Source organism: Argentina silus (genome assembly GCF_951799395.1).
Source record: "Argentina silus genome assembly, chromosome: 7".
Lineage (NCBI taxonomy): Eukaryota > Metazoa > Chordata > Actinopteri > Argentiniformes > Argentinidae > Argentina > Argentina silus.
This window is the reverse complement of record NC_139661.1, coordinates 1,391,688-1,408,707: the sequence shown is the minus strand read 5'-3', so window position 1 is coordinate 1,408,707 and position 17,020 is coordinate 1,391,688. Positions and strand designations below refer to the sequence as shown.

The 17,020-nt window shown below is 42.6% G+C and overlaps 1 protein-coding gene across 1 annotated transcript in view; it reads right to left on the bottom strand.

Annotated features, from left to right (window-relative positions):
* The window catches only part of arl15a (ADP-ribosylation factor-like 15a), a gene marked incomplete at both ends in the record, with an annotated part of 137,976 nt that overhangs the window by 85,436 nt on the left and 35,520 nt on the right, over nt 1-17,020 (bottom strand). Inside the window, 2 exons of the mRNA XM_083673615.1 lie at nt 5,489-5,548; nt 7,293-7,437. Of these exons, the coding sequence (XP_083529741.1) occupies nt 5,489-5,548; nt 7,293-7,437 (205 nt within the window). The remainder of the gene's footprint in view (nt 1-5,488; nt 5,549-7,292; nt 7,438-17,020) is intronic.

The window sequence follows — 17,020 nt, the reverse complement described above, 5'->3', positions numbered from 1 at the left end:
CTATGGCCAATAATGATAGACAACAAATAGACAGAGGGTAAAGAGATTTATCCTAGTAAGACAAATATAAACATACAGATAATATGTATGCCTGTACAACTGTCAGTCACGGCTCCTAAAATCAATGTCCAAAGAAGCTCTTTATCACGCCATCCCTAAAGCACTACTGTGATGAGTGCCACTTATTATGACTACTACTTCATCAGCTGTCAGCGAGACCCACACATGCGGTGAAGTGGCATGTCTAGACTTGATGTCAGTGTCACCTGCGAGGCACACACATTCACAGACGCCATTAGTGAGCAATGCCCCTTCCACCTTATCCTGTACCTGGTACCAGATAAAAATCCTGTCAAGACCTAATGTCCCTACACGCAGCTAGGGTAACGGGTGTACAGTATCGTGCTGTCAATGTCAACAGAGCCTGCAATAAATACTAAGACCCCTTTTTAAATGTAAAGAAGGGTTAGTTGTTAGTAGATTGGATTGGGACCTTAGATAATGTCTACCCTTCATGCAGGGCATAGGCACTTACTATGAGGGCTAATAGTAAGTCACACAGTTTAGCCAGTAGCCTAGATGACACACATAGACTTCCGCATACTGTTACACACAACATCACAAGAACACAAGATCTGTATAAATTAAACAAAATAAAATAGACATCCCCTTCCTACATGCCTGTCCTGCACAGGGACGAAGGAAGTATATTTCACAAGGGGGTGCTGCCTAAAATGTTCTCAGGGGGGCGAAGGGGCGGGGCTGTGGCCCCCATTTTTACACAAAGAACAATTTATCACCTGTACTTGCATATCAACAAGCAATTCTGGTGACTTTTAATGGGAGAATAATGTACAGTAGTGGTTAGTGCAAGAGAAAAGCATGAAATTAGGTAAATGGTAAATGACACTAGGCCTACAGCTGATTTACCCGAGTGCTCCCGTCTGGACCTGATAAACAGCTCTGATCACGAGAGCGTTGCATATATTTGTCAGTATATCAATCCCAACTCATCCAAACCTGTGCTACAATCTAGCAGGCACCTATGTCAATGCACACCAGCATACAAAGTGATCACATGAAGTGAGAGAGAGCAACGTAATGTGAGATGGAGATGGAGTAAGGTGAACACCTCGCATTTTGGCTATTTGTCCCATTTCCGACAATGACAGAAGATGCTAGTGCGAGTGAAAAGCGTAGAATCCAACAACAGTCACACAGTTTAGCCAGTAGCCTAGATGACACACATAGACTTCCACATACTGTTACACACAACATCACAGAACACAAGATCTGTATAAATTAAACAAAATAAAATAGACATCCCCTTCCTACATGCCTGGTCCTGCAGTATCAAGGTTACATTTTTGAGATAATTATCCCAAAATTATTTAGGAGTTGTCTGGGGGCTAAATGTCTCTTGTTAAGTAATATTCAGTCATTCAGTCAATTCTTGAAATTAAATTAAATAAATCCATGTGTTGAGAAAATCCTCATTAATGAGCCAGTTGTGATTGGAAATGTCAACAATCCAAGATGTGCCAAGATGCAGCAAGTGCATGCAGTAAGTGCATGTCTTTTTTGGTAGACTGCTTGTGTCAAATCCATCTATTGTTTTTTAATGACTCATACTTCATCTTGTGAAAATAAATTTGTTGGAGATAGGATTAGTTCCCTGGACCATTCAAGTTAAGGCGTAAAAATTACTGGTTGGTGGAATGTAAAAAACAATAAAATAATTGCCTTGCTAGGTAGCCTGGTAATGAGTTTTCTTGGATCACGTTCAGTGGAATAGTCATCTAAAACCACAACAATGGTGAAAATGTTAATTCTTCATAGCACATAATGTGGTCATATTTGTAAAGGCTTTATAAATGGTTTATAAGTAGTTACTAAACCACTTATAACCAGTTTAATATTCAATTATAACCCATTTACAAATTGTTATAACTATAAACATTAGTTTAGATTGTTCGATATTGATTTGGTGCTTGCCAAATAGGGAGCTTGCAATCAGAAGCCAGTTATTGATGCTTTATAAATGCACTTATAAATACTTCAAAAACTAACCCTAATGTGAAATCATGCAACATTATTTGCATTACATGGTTGCACAGTGGTTGCACAGTTAGTACAATTATTTCTTGAATTGTGGGGGTGATTTGGCTGGCACTAAACCGATTAAACACATCTTTACATACAGTATAATCTGAACATCTCCCAAAACACAGTCCAGCCATCACCATGTTTTTTTAACCATAGCCCATACTTGATATCCTGATGTTCTTGTCAACACTTTACTCATTTAAACATGTCCACCATGCACGTTCACAGATTTGATTTATTGATATATCTATCCACTACTTTACTTTAAATGTCACACTGTTAACCATTTATTAATGAGTTATCAACATTAATTAATGAGTTGTCAACATTGTAACTGATTCAATGTCACCATAATGTAATGTGTAACACCGTTGATCATTTATGAATGACTTACCAACATTTATTAATGGATTACCAATATTTTTAACTGATAAAATGTGACATTTATGTAAAGTGTAACACCATTTACCATTTATCAATGAGTTACTAACATTAATTGTTGAGTTACAAACATTTGTAATTGAGAATAATTAATGTGCACCTACAGTATAACTAAGTCTAAAATAAGGCACTCCAAGTAAAGTAGTCTCACCTTTCACTCACCAAGCAATTATGAACAATAATTAATATTCATAGGGGACATCAAGTAATGTGTAAGTGTAATGTTTACTATTTTATGTTTATTTTGAATTAGTTATTTCACTGGTTTTGGGTTACGGTTAGGGTTTCCCACGAGAGAGAGAGAGGAAAAGTGACATGGAGAACAAAGAAAGAGGCAGAAAAAGAGATGGGGAGAAACAAAGACAATTATAAAGACAAAAAGAAAGAGAAAACGAGATGTAGAGGAAGAGATAGAGAGAGAGGAAGAAAGAGGAAGAAAGAGAGAGGCCAGGGTCCTGAATGAAAAATCCATGAGTGAGTAGAAGCAGACCGGTGAGAGTCCCCATTGACTTCCTGCACGGGAAAGTATGACACATTGGCTCCAACTGAGGGATGGCTGCCACGACAACTCTGTCCTCTTTACAAGCCCCACCATATCGCATGGGAATGGATGTTAAAAATGCATTACCCAATTTAGCTACTATACGAGGAAAGAGGGGTAGTCAGGGGTGATGAGTCAACCTTGTCTCAGGGCTTCTTTCCGCTGCATAGACGTGACACAGTAATGACCCGCCCCCCCAGTGGCCCTAAGATCCTCATCACATTTTCTTCCGTTTGTTCTTCCGCTCTTCCTCCTTGACTGGACGAGCAGTGTTACCTCGAGAGCACTTGAGCCTTCCAGAGTGCTCAAGGAGGCGACAATCTGCGTGTCTGTACTGATATCCCACTGACATGCAACGGAACTTCATTTGGGGCGAGGGGATATACAGGAGAGTAATTCTCTCCTTGTTCATCTAGACAGACTGTGTGTTTACTCAGCTTTCAAGGTTGAATGAATTGAACAGGTGTTGTGTTGTGCCATTTCAGGCCAAAAATATTCATGTCTTTGTGTCACGTCTAGCTTCACCGTCTGCGTCAAAAGTAAATAAGACATAAAATGAAACAAATTGTGCTTTCTTGTTTTCTTTTCAGTGGTTACTTTTCAAGTTATGCCACTGCTTTTAAGATCTAAAAGTTTAGGAGATGTTGCAGGATAAACAACATATCCTAAACTAAGACAAATAGATTTGAAACCCTGGGGTGCACTTCGGCATTTTAGACACCTGGCTAGTAAAATACATCCCTGTTTACTATGAATACTGATCGCTGCGACACTGAGCACGGCACTTCTCCACACACATGTAAACACACTCTTTGAGCTGTATGACCGTGAACCTTGAGTGAACCAAATAAAGTCTTTGCGTCGTAGTGCAGATCTCAACTCAGACAGACCGTCCCCTTGCTATGAGCTCCAAAAAAGGCAGCCGTCAACGGAGGCGTCAGAACACCATGTGCTTGTTTTTACCCCTGCCCACCCATACCCCTAGCCCTCCTTCTTTTCCAAAAGGATGGCAACATAAATCCCTCAAATGTGTTTGCTCCCTGTATTTACAGGGAGGGGGGCAGCAGAGAGAGCTACGAGAGCAAATTTCATCATCCTGAAGCTGGAGTGGCAGCACATCGCCCCTAAATCAAATGTGTCATCGGTGTAGCCTGTGCTTTTCTGGCCACAATAACATCCCAGACAGGCTTTGACCCAATCAAGTCAGCCTTTTCATCATCCCCCCTCTGCCCAAATTTGGTATCGCCCACTTTGGTGGTCCCTGGTTTCTCTTTTTTGTGTGTATTGTTTTTGTTCTTTCTGGGGGCTCATGACGTTGTTGTGCTGGGCTCAGCTACTTGTCCAGATACACACTGCACCTGTCATGTGCCTAGTGCCTCACAAAAAAGCATAAATTACTTTTTAACAGTCATACATTTGGCATGGGGGGCTGAGTAGCAGAAGAGGGGTGGAGGTAGAGATTTACTTCTCTCGGAAGACCTAATTTTATCAACTCTGGCTGCTTCCCTTCGCTTTTCCCATTTTCCGCACTTCGAGTTCTCCAATCAGCCCTTATTAAACCTCAAACGGCCTCCTTGGGTGTTTTCCAGGAACACAATAAATGAGCTCTTTCTCAGACTACGGTCAGTCTAGTCTCTTCAAAACACTACTTAGAAGATGTCACGTCTGTCCAAAAGGCGTGATGTTACTGTGGGTAGGATAAACATGCTTGTGTATCCTTGGATGTTTGTGTTCATGACTAATAAGTCAACCTTTCAGAGCAACCTTTCAGAACCTTTCAAAATATCAGTTTCACCATGCTCCTTTGTAAGATATATTTGTTAGGAACTGTATACCTGTCTACTCCATTTCAGATTATCAACACTAGAACGCTACAGTGACCAAAAAAGAGTAATACTGTATGTAAATAGAAAATCAATATGATTTCACTAGAGAGGAGTATCCATGTATCCTTAAGTCAAAAATTCCAAAAGGTAGAATGATGTAAAAACAATTTGGTGCTTAGATGCTACAACCTGTCAGTTCCATAGCAATTTGGCAAACTGTTCCACTTGGATTGAGGAAGACCTGGGCCAAAATCCACACAGTGTTTATTTTGTTACCAAGCACTTACTCATCTCATGATAGTCCACCAACAGTTGTGGTACAACTGTGGTCCTCATGGGAACTAAGTGCAATAAATTAACATAGACGCATAAAACTAATGCATTCCACTAGAACACATGACATTCAGAACCATAAGACCAAAACTCACAGCTCCTCACCCTTAATATGTTGTTTATCAAGCGGTGAGTGTAGATGTCTTTAATATATGAGTGAATAATAAACAAACTTTGAGTTGATTTTATTGTATTCTAAGTAAAGTAAATTCTTTGTACACAATAAATGCTTAAACATTACCTCCAAGTTCCTTTACATTCAAGATGGCATTTGGAAATGGCACTGCTTTGATGCTGAAGCCTGAAAAAAATAGAGCAAAATGATTAGTCTATGCAAGAAGACCTAACAAGCACTTTTTCTAAATGTTTCTGTGGAAACATATTGAGAAGCACCCTTTCAATATTGGGCGTATTCATCACAGAATCAGTACAATTTATGCTACTAACCTCTATCTTTTCTGTTTTGTTTTATCTTTGACATTCCAATCAACTCAATTTCAACTCCAGTTCAGGGGATCCAAGTCTAATGTATTGACCATCATTTTCTATGGAGATTTTTTCAATTCATGGATATGATGAGACTTCGAATACATTTTCTGTATTAACTGAAGCTGAAGGCCTCTCTAGATATTCAGTCAGGCCCTCCCCCAGAACATTTAGCCTCAAACCACCAGTCCATCAACATAAAGACAGTTGACAGTGAATTGGCACTTGAATGCAAAACATTTTACATTTACATTTATGGCATTTAGCAGACACCTTTATCCAAAGCGACTTACAACAAATATATTTGTTTAAGTAAGTGAATCATCTATCCATCAGTCATCATAAAATAAAGTCATCAATTATTAACAGGAGAGAAACTTGTACAGGGGGGTAGTGGGGGTGAAGAGGTCTTTAGGAGGGACACATACAACACATTTGTTTTAGTGTCATGGTTAGCGAAATTGAGTACTGTTTTTAAATGTTGAGGTCAGTAAAACACAGTATACGGTTGGGCTGGAGTTTTTCTGTGGTTTGTTACTGTGTTTCGGCTGAGAGCAATGCAGAAAACCAGAGGGATAAGAACCATGAGTTAATATCCTTCAAATGACGATGCTTTCTCTTGGATGTGATTCCTCTCCCTTAACATTTCACACAGGAGGAGGGCTATACGATTGTTGCCATTTGCTATTGATTAAGACAATCCAAACCACACGTATAAAAGCTCTAAAAGCTCCACTCCGGTTCTCAAAATGCTCTACAGCACAGTTTTATCAAACTCCCAGCAGGTGAGAGGAAAAGTCCCAGTGGAGACCTCTGCAAAATTCTCTATGCCTCTGGAGCTATTGGCAGATAGAGACAGTGTTGACAGCTTCATCTTAACCTACATTCAGAAGGACTGCCAAAATAACTCTCTGGTAAGGTAAATAATGGGCATATTTCTTTCTATTAAAGCCCGATCGACAGCACAGGACAGGTGTTTCACTCCCTCAGACTAAGAGTAAGCGGTGGCACATTTGGGATTTCTTTATATTTAGCCCTGTGGTTGAAGTGCGGATGACTAAACCCACAGTGGGAATTCTGGAAAAGCATAACTGTGGTTGTTGGCAATACAAGAGGGAAGAGTAATGTCGGCAGGTCTGACGTTTTGGGGTACGGGAAGCGGGTGACTTTAGGCAGGTTGATATACTAGCCCCTAAACCTTGTCTTCAGTTTGAAGAGAACACTAGCCTCCCACTGGCTATGGGAGAATCTTTTTGTTTTGGCAAGAGGCAGATAGAAAGCAGCTTTGCTAGCAGTCTCTTCTAACTCTGGAAGGCTGTATGATGTGGGGTGTTGTGATACCAATGCAGTATTATCTATCGGTGATATGAGCTGTCTTTGACAAACTGAGGTCGGTTGAGATAAACAATGTTCAAAGTGCTTGAGAGAGGGAGAGAGACAGTGAGTGAGAGTGTGTGCATGTTTGTGTGTTTGAGAGAAAGAGAGAGAATGAGAGACACTGCATGTGTATGTAAACGTGTATATGTGTGTTTAGAGGTGTGCATTTTGACAGGTTCTACCTGTGGTAGGAACAATTCCGTCACTGCCCTCACTGCAGAGGTACGAGAGCAGACTCGTCTTTCCAGCACCTGTCAGTCCGATACACACCACGTCATACTCTGGTCTGGGGGGTGGGGGTCCTTTACAGCACAGTGCCCGGAAACACTGAAGAGAATAACAGAACAAGACATCATTCAAATGATTGGATTATACAGTGCTTTTCCCAGTACCCAAGTAGCCATGTCCACAGCCAATAAAAAGGGGATTGTATAAAACTACTGAAAAAAAACAGTGCTGTGCATAAGTAATGAGACAGTGAAGCATTTTCCCTTCTTTTGGCTCTACTCTTTAACTCTTCAAACAATTACTATGAGGTTAAAGTAGAGATTATTTTATTTGGTGGTATTTGTGTACATATTGGTTTCACCATTCAGAAATTACAGCACTTTGCATATTCCCCATATTTTAGGGTACCCAAAAATAATGGGACAATTGGCTTGACAGGTGTTTCTGTTATGTCATGTGTGTTCCGTCACATCATTTGTGCAGGCATAAGAGAGCTGTCCATGTCTAGTATTGATTGTAGACTTTGCATTTGCCTTTGGAGTTTGCTATTGGTGTCTGTCAACATGAGGACCAAAGTCAAGGATTTATTAGGCTTTTATTAGGCTGAAAATCAGAAACATATCCAAAACCTCAGGCTTGCCAAAATCAGTTTGGAACATAATTGAAAAGAAAAAAAAGCACTGGTGAGCTCAGCAATAGCAAACGGTCTGGTAGGCCAAGGCAGTCATCTATAGTGGATGACCAAAGAATGATAACCATAATTAAGAAAAACCCCAAAACAACTGTCCCACAGATCAGGAAGACTCTCCAGGAGGTAGGTGTGAATGTGTCAGAGACTACCATCCGTAGAATACTTCACCAGCCAAACTAAAGACACTTCACTGCAAGGTACAAACCACTAGTTATTCTCAAAAAGGATGGTCAGGTTACAGTTTGCTAAAGAAGTACCTAAAAAGCCTACAGAGGTCTGGAAAAAGGTCTTGTGGACAGATAAGATTAATATTTAAAAACATGTTTGGTGAAAAAAGGATTTGCCCAAGATTTACAGCATACCACCTCATCTGTAAAACATGGTGCAGGGAGTGTTAGGTTTGGGCATGTATAACTGCCACTAGAACTGGCTGAGATGTCTTTATTGATGATTGTAACTTCTGACGGCAGCAGCAGAATATATTCTCAAGGATATAGAAACATCTTGTCTGCTCGAGTGCAAACAATGCCTCCAAATTCATGTCAGTTTTTCAGGGCCAAAAAGGGCCAAAAAGTCAAAAGGTCTTGACTGGCCAAGTCAATCTTCAGATTTAAATCCAATTGAACATACATTTAATTTCCTGATGATAAGACTTTAGGCAAAAAGACCTCAAAACAAACAGCAACTGAAGATGTCTGCAATACAGGCCTGGCAGAGCATCATTAGAGAAGATACCCAGCATCTGGTGGGGTAAATGGGTTGCAGACTTCAGACAGTTATTGTATGCAAAGGATTGTCGACCAAATACTATAAATCTGTCCCATTACTTTTGTGTACCCTGAAATATGGGGACTATGTATGAAAAGTGGTGTAATTTCTGAAACCAATATGTACACCAATACCATCAAAAAGCTGAGAATCTCTACTTTAACATTATAGTAATTGTTTGATTTCAAATCCAAACTTGTGTAGAGCCAAAAGAAGAAAAAATGCTTCACTGTCCCATTACTTACTCAGGGCACTGTAGAATATCCACAATACAGATTAAAAAGGTTTGTGTGACCGTGGTTATGTGTGAGTGAGTGCAAATGTGTGAGTGAATGTGTGCACGTGTATGTATGTGTTTGTGTGCGTGCACGTGTATGTATGTATGTGTATGTGTGAGTGAGTGCAACTGTGAGAGAGAGAGAGAGAGAGAGAGAGAGAGAGAGAGAGAGAGAGAGAGAGACGGGGCCCTGTCTGATTGCGCCCTCATGGCGGCCACAGGCAGACCTGTCACTTGATGAATCACGACCTGTGACTGGGGGCCTGCTGTGAGACATTAAGGGGAAAATGTGGTGTGAACCGTGAATGAGATCTTTAAAACTTATGGAGAGATCAGTATCCCGAACTAAAAAGAGATCTATTTTATTAGAAAGATGGACCAGTCTGGATTAGGCAGGCAGAGCCCCCTGTTTTTCTGTTTCTCTCTCTCTCCTGCTGCATTTCATTGTGAGTAGACTCAACTGACTCAACTGAGTAGACTCAACTTCAATCCGGTTCTTCGATTAGCACAGCATTGTAAGCAGTGTCAGAGTGATTTATCAAGCTATGTTTACTGAATGAGATGTTTTTCTGCAGTGCATGTTTGAAATGAAGGCCCTTAGATTGGCATACTTAGTCCCTCAGAACCAGGTTAAGCTCTCTTATGCCAGAGGATATGTCAAAGTGGCATGAATAAAACGTTTAAATGATGTGGAGATGTTGGCAGCACTGGTCTTCAGCCAGGTGGATTTGGGTATGTCGTTAAGAAAGCATACTGTACCTTTTCAATATTTGTTTTTGTCAAGTCAAAGTTTATTTGTCATATGCACAGGATACAGGATGTAAATTGTACAATGAAATGCTTACTTTTCAGATTTTCCTCTCAACAGTGCAAATATAAGGACGTAAGAATAAAAATATAATAATAACACAATAGGCAATAAGTGTCTTCCGGGCCTTCCTCAGACACCACCTGGTGTAGATGTCCTGAATGGCTGTTGAGCTCGCCCCAAGTGATGGACTGAGCCTTAACCACCCTCTCCATTTTAAGTCCTGAAGTTGCTGACCCTCTCTACTGCCCGATGTTGATGGGGGAATGCCCCCTTCCTTCTTCTTCCTATAGTCCATGATTAACTCCCACAGTGGGGAAAGGCAGAAGTAAACAAAGGGTGTGGAGAAGACAAACAAAAACGGTTTGTCTGAATCAACCATTTAAGCTACTATCTAGAGCATGAGTGAAGAGAAGTGCAGTCTCGCTACTCTGCCAGAGGGGGAAAAGGGTACCAGCTCAGAGCTTTTCGGCGAGAGGCCCCAGACATCAGTGACCAGGGTCACTTTTAAGTCCTGTGCCAAACATAACCCGTTTGATGGAGACATGGGGAATCTGTTCAATGGAACCAGACGACGACCGAGCAACCCGACCCCCCCGACTCGGTCATGAACCCACTAGTCTGCTCAAACAGGAAACATTCCCCCCAAAAAACGTAAGATCAGAAACACACGTGTGTCAGGGGGACGCATGTAAAGCTATGTTTGATGGTTTGATGAGGTCATTTCCCCCCCATGTTAAGATTTGTGTGGGGGTCGAGTGTGTCCTTCAGCTGTCAACTCTCTAAGGGTCAGGAATTGCTGACCAATTAATCCCCTGGGGAGGTGGTGAGGGCGGGGAGTTTGGGGGTGTTCTGTGTGGGCCAGAGCCAGAGGTGCCACAGTTCCCATGAAAGGGGCCGACCCACCACCCCCTGCGTACAGTGCAAATTTCACAACAGTTGCTGAGGAAGCGTCCAGGCCCTGACCCCAGGGGCCCTGGGCACACAGGGGCCCCTGTGAGAGAGGACCAGCCCGCCCCTGGCCCACTGACAGGGTGATTGACGAGGAGTGCTTGGTCAAAAGGCTCAGAGGAGAAAAATAAATATGTGTAAAGGCCTTGCCCCCGCCCCCCCACCCGTCAGAGTCACTGTGCCATGTCACTGTAATGGAGAGCTCAAAGGGACAATCCCACACTCTAGCCTTCCATTAACCTGCGAACGTTTGGCCTGACAGCTCTGATCAGAGAGTGAGAGAACAGATTCAGGAGGATGTTTTCAATTCAACTAAATGTTCTTTTAAGTGGCTTTTGAGTGGATCACAATCCCTGCCAATTTCTTAGATTGATTGAGTGCAAGTGGAATTGCCAGTGGCATTAGGCCTATATAGGATATGCTCATACTAAGTTGCTGACAATACACTGGCTAGACTGTTCTTTTTTCTTGTTTGACGCTTTGATATAAAGCGGCAGAGTAAAAAAAGGTAAGCACAATAAAACCTTGCACCTCCTTGCCAAGACAACTCGGTAAAAGACCAATCTTGATTCTTAATTGATTGACTGCCTCTTATTCGATTGGACATGTTTAATTGTGTTTCCCAGAAAGGCCCATCGAGACGTTACCTCATTGTTGTTGTGAAAGCTGATTAGCTGGGTTCTATGTAAATGAAGAACACGCAGAGCATAAATATTGGCTGTCAGGCTGCATTTTCAGATGAAATGTCTGTCTAAAAAGATGCATAAAAAAATAACTGCCTCCCCCAACCCTCAATTTGAAAAAGATGTCAAGACATCAAACGGGTGATGTAACTAGGGCTCCTGGCTGAGATCCAGGCCTGGCAGACACACAGAGGTTAACAGCACTGGGACCAGCTACGGCAGGCTAACAGCTCCACAGCTGGGCTGAATCCACTCTGTGCTGCCACCAGACTCCATCGCATCCCGGGCGGAACCTACACGCAACACTGCACCACTCCAAAAACAAACCCCACTGATATAGTGCCCTCCATAAGTATTGGAAAGAGGAAGCATTTTCTCTTCTTTTAGCTCTATACTCCAACAGTTTTGATTTGAAATCAAACAATTTATATGGGGTTAAAGGAGAGAATCTAAACTTTAATTCAATGGCTTCAGATTAGGTTCACCATTTAGAACATTTTTTAAACTCCCCCTATTCCAGGGCTTCAAAAGTTTTGGAAAAAAATCATATACAGTCATGTCTAAATAAAGTACTCATGTTTAGTATTTGGTCGACAATCCTTTGCATGCAATAATTGTCTGAAGTCTGCAACCCACTGACCCCACCATATGCTGATCTGCCAGGCCTGTTCTGCAGCCATCTTCAGTTGTTGTTTGTCTTGAGGTCTTTTTGCCTATAATGTTATCATCATGAAATTAAATGTATGTTCAATTGGATTTAAATCTGAAGATTGAATTGGCCTGTCAAGAACTTACTGCTTTTTGGCCCTGAAAAACTCCCTAGTTGTTTGGTGTCACTGTCTTGACTGTATATTGAAGCACCATCCAATGAATTTGGAGGCATTTGCTTGTACTCGAGCAGACAAGCTGTACACTTCAGAATACATTCTGCTGCTGCTGTCAACAACATCATCAATTAAGATAAGTTAGCCAGTTCTTGTGGCAGCTATACATGTCCAAACCACAGCACCCCCTCCACGATGTTTCACAGATGAGGTGGTATGCTGTAAATCTTGGGCAGACATTTTATCCAAACTTTCCTCTTGAAATCACTCCTGTACACGATAATATGTGTCTTATCTGTCCATAAGACCATTTTTGAGACTTTTTAGGTACTTTTTAGCAAACTGTAACCTGACCATCCTTTTTGAGGATATCTAGTGGTTTGCACCTTGCAGTGAAGCCTCTGTAGTTCAGCTGGTGACGTATGACACATGGATGGTAGTCTCTGACACATTCATGCCTACCTCCTGGAGAGTGTTCCTGATCTGTAGAATAGTTGTTTTGGGGGTTTTCTTAATTATGGTGAGCGTCCTTCGGTCATCCACTGTAGAAGTCTTCCTTGGCCTACCAGCTCATTTGCGATTGCTGAGCTCACCAGTGCTTTCTTTGTTTTTTAGTGATGTTACAAACTGTTGTTTTTGGTAAGTCTAAGGTTTTGGCTATGCTTCTGATAGATTTGTCTCATATTTCAGCCTCATAATGGCTTCCTTGACTTTCATTGACATCTCTTTGGTCCTCATGTTGACAGACACCAATAGCAGACTCCAAAGGCAAATGCAAGGCCTAGAATCAAAACTAGACATTGACAGCTCTCTTATGCCTGCACAAATGATGTGACGGAACACACCTAACTAACCTGAAATACCTGTCTTGCCAATTTTCCAATACTTTTGGTGTCCTGAAATAGGGGGACCATGTATAAAAAGGGTTGCAATCTGGAAACCAATCTGAAAAAAGAAAACACTGAATCCAAACTGTTGGAGTATAGACCTAAAAGAAGACAAAATGCTTCCTCTTTCCAATACTTATGGAGGGTACTGTATCTGCCAACTTCTGCCGAGTGAACCTTTGGATGGAGTCAGGGAAAACCCATATTGCAGAAGTAAGGCAAAAACATCCTGTGGGCTGGGCAACCTCTGGACAGGAGTGGAGCCCAGATTGCATGTCTTGTTTTCAGACAAAAGATCACTGATCCATATTCTACTGTATGTGACTAGATCAGTGACAAGTGGAACCCTGACCCATCTCTGTATTGGTACAGCAGTAAAAGGAAATATGAATCTGTGTCCTGTCTGCAATCTAACAAAAAACACGTAAAGCAGTTGATTTCTGTCAGGTGGAGGCAGAAATGTTTGATACCATTCCTCATTTCATTCCATGCATTACTATGAGTCCATCCTCTGATTTCTACCTCCACCAGCCTCCCCTAATTCCTGTCCCTCCCCTGTTCCATTACACACACATCCACCCAATAGTCCTGAAAGAATGTGGAGCCAGTCCTCTCTTCTGGCGACCTTTGGGGCGGCCACTTTGCCTTTGCATATTGTCAATACCCACCATGTGACGTTAGCTAACCCAAGTTCAAAAAGTGGGGCGAGGCAGGGCTGTCCTGTCAATGAGCCATAACTGGGCCCATTGCTCATTCACCCAATGTGGACTGTCAATAAGCGGACCCCAAATAAGAAAATGGCCTTGTATTTTTAGAGGCCATAAATGTGGGTTGGAAGGAAGCACCAAGCCAGAGGAGTTCATGTTTCACTCGTACCCTCGGTCACTGTGGAGACATGACAGTGGAAGCAAATCGGGCCTGTGGAGTAGCCATGATGCCACGTTCCAAAAAGGGATGGCACAGCTTTCAGTCACTAGGGATTTTCTTTATGCCCTGACTATGAGCCTGCAAGATGAGGGGTCTGGAAGGGCACTGGAGTGACACTAGATATCAATGGTCTCAACTATTCACCATTCAAATAAGACTAGCACTTTCATAGCCTGTGGTGTAGTGCTATTTGCACATTCATGCTGGGGTTTTGAGGGAATTGTACCAGACAATTAACCAATGTCTCATAAATGAGTTCATGTTTCTCATTAGTGAGAATGTAACACATACGTGATGGCTAATAACTGCAGTTATGAACACCTTGTTAATCAGGACAATATGCATACTAACAATCTGTTGCTGAGATGTAGATGACTAAACGGTACCATTTGGATTCCGGCGGTGCACAGAGTGCCACAGCACTCCCCTTTCATAATTGCTGTGCTTAGAATCGAGCTCATCTTTCACAATCACATGCACACAAACACACACATATAGACATCAGGGCAGGCTGGTGGAAGTAGAAATCACATGACGGGCTCAATGTAATGCATGGAACGGAATGAGGAATGGTATCAAACCTCCCCTGACACACTGCCAGTACACACCAACTGACAATCAAAGACAGTCAGCGGGTCACGTCCTTGCCCAGAATGCCGTTAGCAAGCCTCACTTCCTTGGTGAGCTAGATTACACCAACAGATATGCTTGAACTTAATTCTCAACTCTGTCTCATAGAGGTAATAATGAGACTGGAAATGGCCATTAAATGTAGGTATCACATCTTGCCTGAGGCACTACCACTGGTAATACCACAAAAACAAAACCATTATTTCTTCTACGACTGACAAACTTCCCTGCGAGCTGGTATCTTGAATCCACATACAGTGGAGATAGGGATTGGGAGAGGGGGAGTTGAGGGAGGAAGGGGGAGGGGGAAGTGGGAGGGCATCCGAGACACTGGCCAGAGACAGACAGGGGAGGACACAGGACAGGGACAGGCCACCTTTTTTTTTTCAGACGACTGCTGGGACAACACTTGTGTGCAGAGCTCACTCCTGACCTTTGAAATGACAGTCCTTTATATGGGCGTCCCGACAGAGAAGAGGCGCTAACGGATATGTGTGTAATACACACCGACGACAGTCATAACACAGGCCTGCCAAAGCAGAGGGGGTGTAGGCACTAGGCAGACAGGCAGTGAGGAGGGGATGGGGGGTTGAGGGTTGGGGTGGGAGGGCACATTCGTCCTCATTCATCTTTTCCCCTTCAGTTGTTGTTATTTTCCGCTTTGAAGCCAGGAAGGGATGCATGGTGGGACACATTGCAGCACAGTACAGTGAGAAAGGGGGATTGGGGAGTTGAGAAGGGGGGGGGGGGGGGGGTACCGCATGCCATTCTCGTTAAAGGGTGAGAGAGACACGCTACATAGACAGTTCAGTGGTATCCCGTGCCCCACCAACCAGAGACCACTTAAGTCTGTTTTTTTTTCTCCATAAAAACACACATTTCAGTCAAGGACATTCTAGTGCTACTATTAAGTCTTCTGGATTGTTTGGCCCTTGGAACATTTTCCTCTCTTAGGGAGTGAGGGTGGGTACAGAGGCTGCGGAAACCGTTTGCCTGTCGCTACAGGTCATGATTGGCAGAGTCAAAAAAAATTTATTGCAGGATAAAGCAACAAAACGCACATTTGGCAGCGAACATGGTGACACCGTTTTAACTATGGCCCTGAGTGATGAAATACAAGATTTACTGCACTTTGAAAATGATGGCCAACTCAGGACACTAAACAGGTGCCATTAATTACCCACACATCAGAAATAGATCCATACTCCCTTACTCACTCTCTCTATCTATCTATCTATCTATCTATCTATCTAACTCTCTCTCGCACACACACACTTAACTCGACAAAACAACCACAATCCATTGTGTGGGGGACGTTTCTGTTCAAGCTTATTTTCTTGTCGCCGTTTTGTCGGAACAACCCCTCACCCAACAGCACCCCACCCCCTTCACTCATCAGAGTTTTCTGTCTGCCCCCTATTCCAGAGCCAGAACCCAATGCAATGACGCTGAGGAGTCTGGACGGTGAGATGAGCTGTCACATTGCCACTGAGTGAAGCTACAGCGCCCCCTATAGTTCATCCTAATAGAAACAGTTTGTTTTAAACCAATACCTGCACTCCACAAGCGGGGAATAATACCTCTCCACACTGTGTGGATTGGGTCACCGACAGCAATTTTCGACAGACTCAGGGAACCAGTGGTGCACTACAATTCTGTGCTCTTGCAACTATTATGAGGACTACCTCCCATGCCAGAACAGGACTTATAGGAGAATATTTGTGGCATTAATCAAAAAAAGTCATTATTCTCTTGCTACCCCCTTCTCAAAAAAGAATATTGAGAAAATTTGAGGCACAAAATCAAAACACAGAGCAAAAAAGCTAAAGCTGGACAAGAGCATGCATCTCCCATTCCTCTAGCTGTAGGATTGTTGAGCATTGCAGACTACGCTATTTGAACTGTGCAGTTGCTTGGAGAACATTGCTAACCCAGAGATGGGGAGTCACTGGAGAAGAGGAACATCTTGAGCAAGCTTAAGACATAATCAGGACAGGAAACCAAATGTGTCTTCTACACTCGATATAGCAGGCGCTAATACTGTATTCAGCCTGTGTGCCTGTCTACCATGTGAGGCCCAAGGACAACCCATCCCCAATACTCCAAAACAAACAGAAAAACAGACGTGCAACATCTCATGTTCAGGTTTTGGAGAGGCGGGGCGGTGTCTCAGGGCATCTTGTCCAGTTTAGGACGGCAGGAGGGGACAGGATAGCTCTAGACATAGAGATTTTGG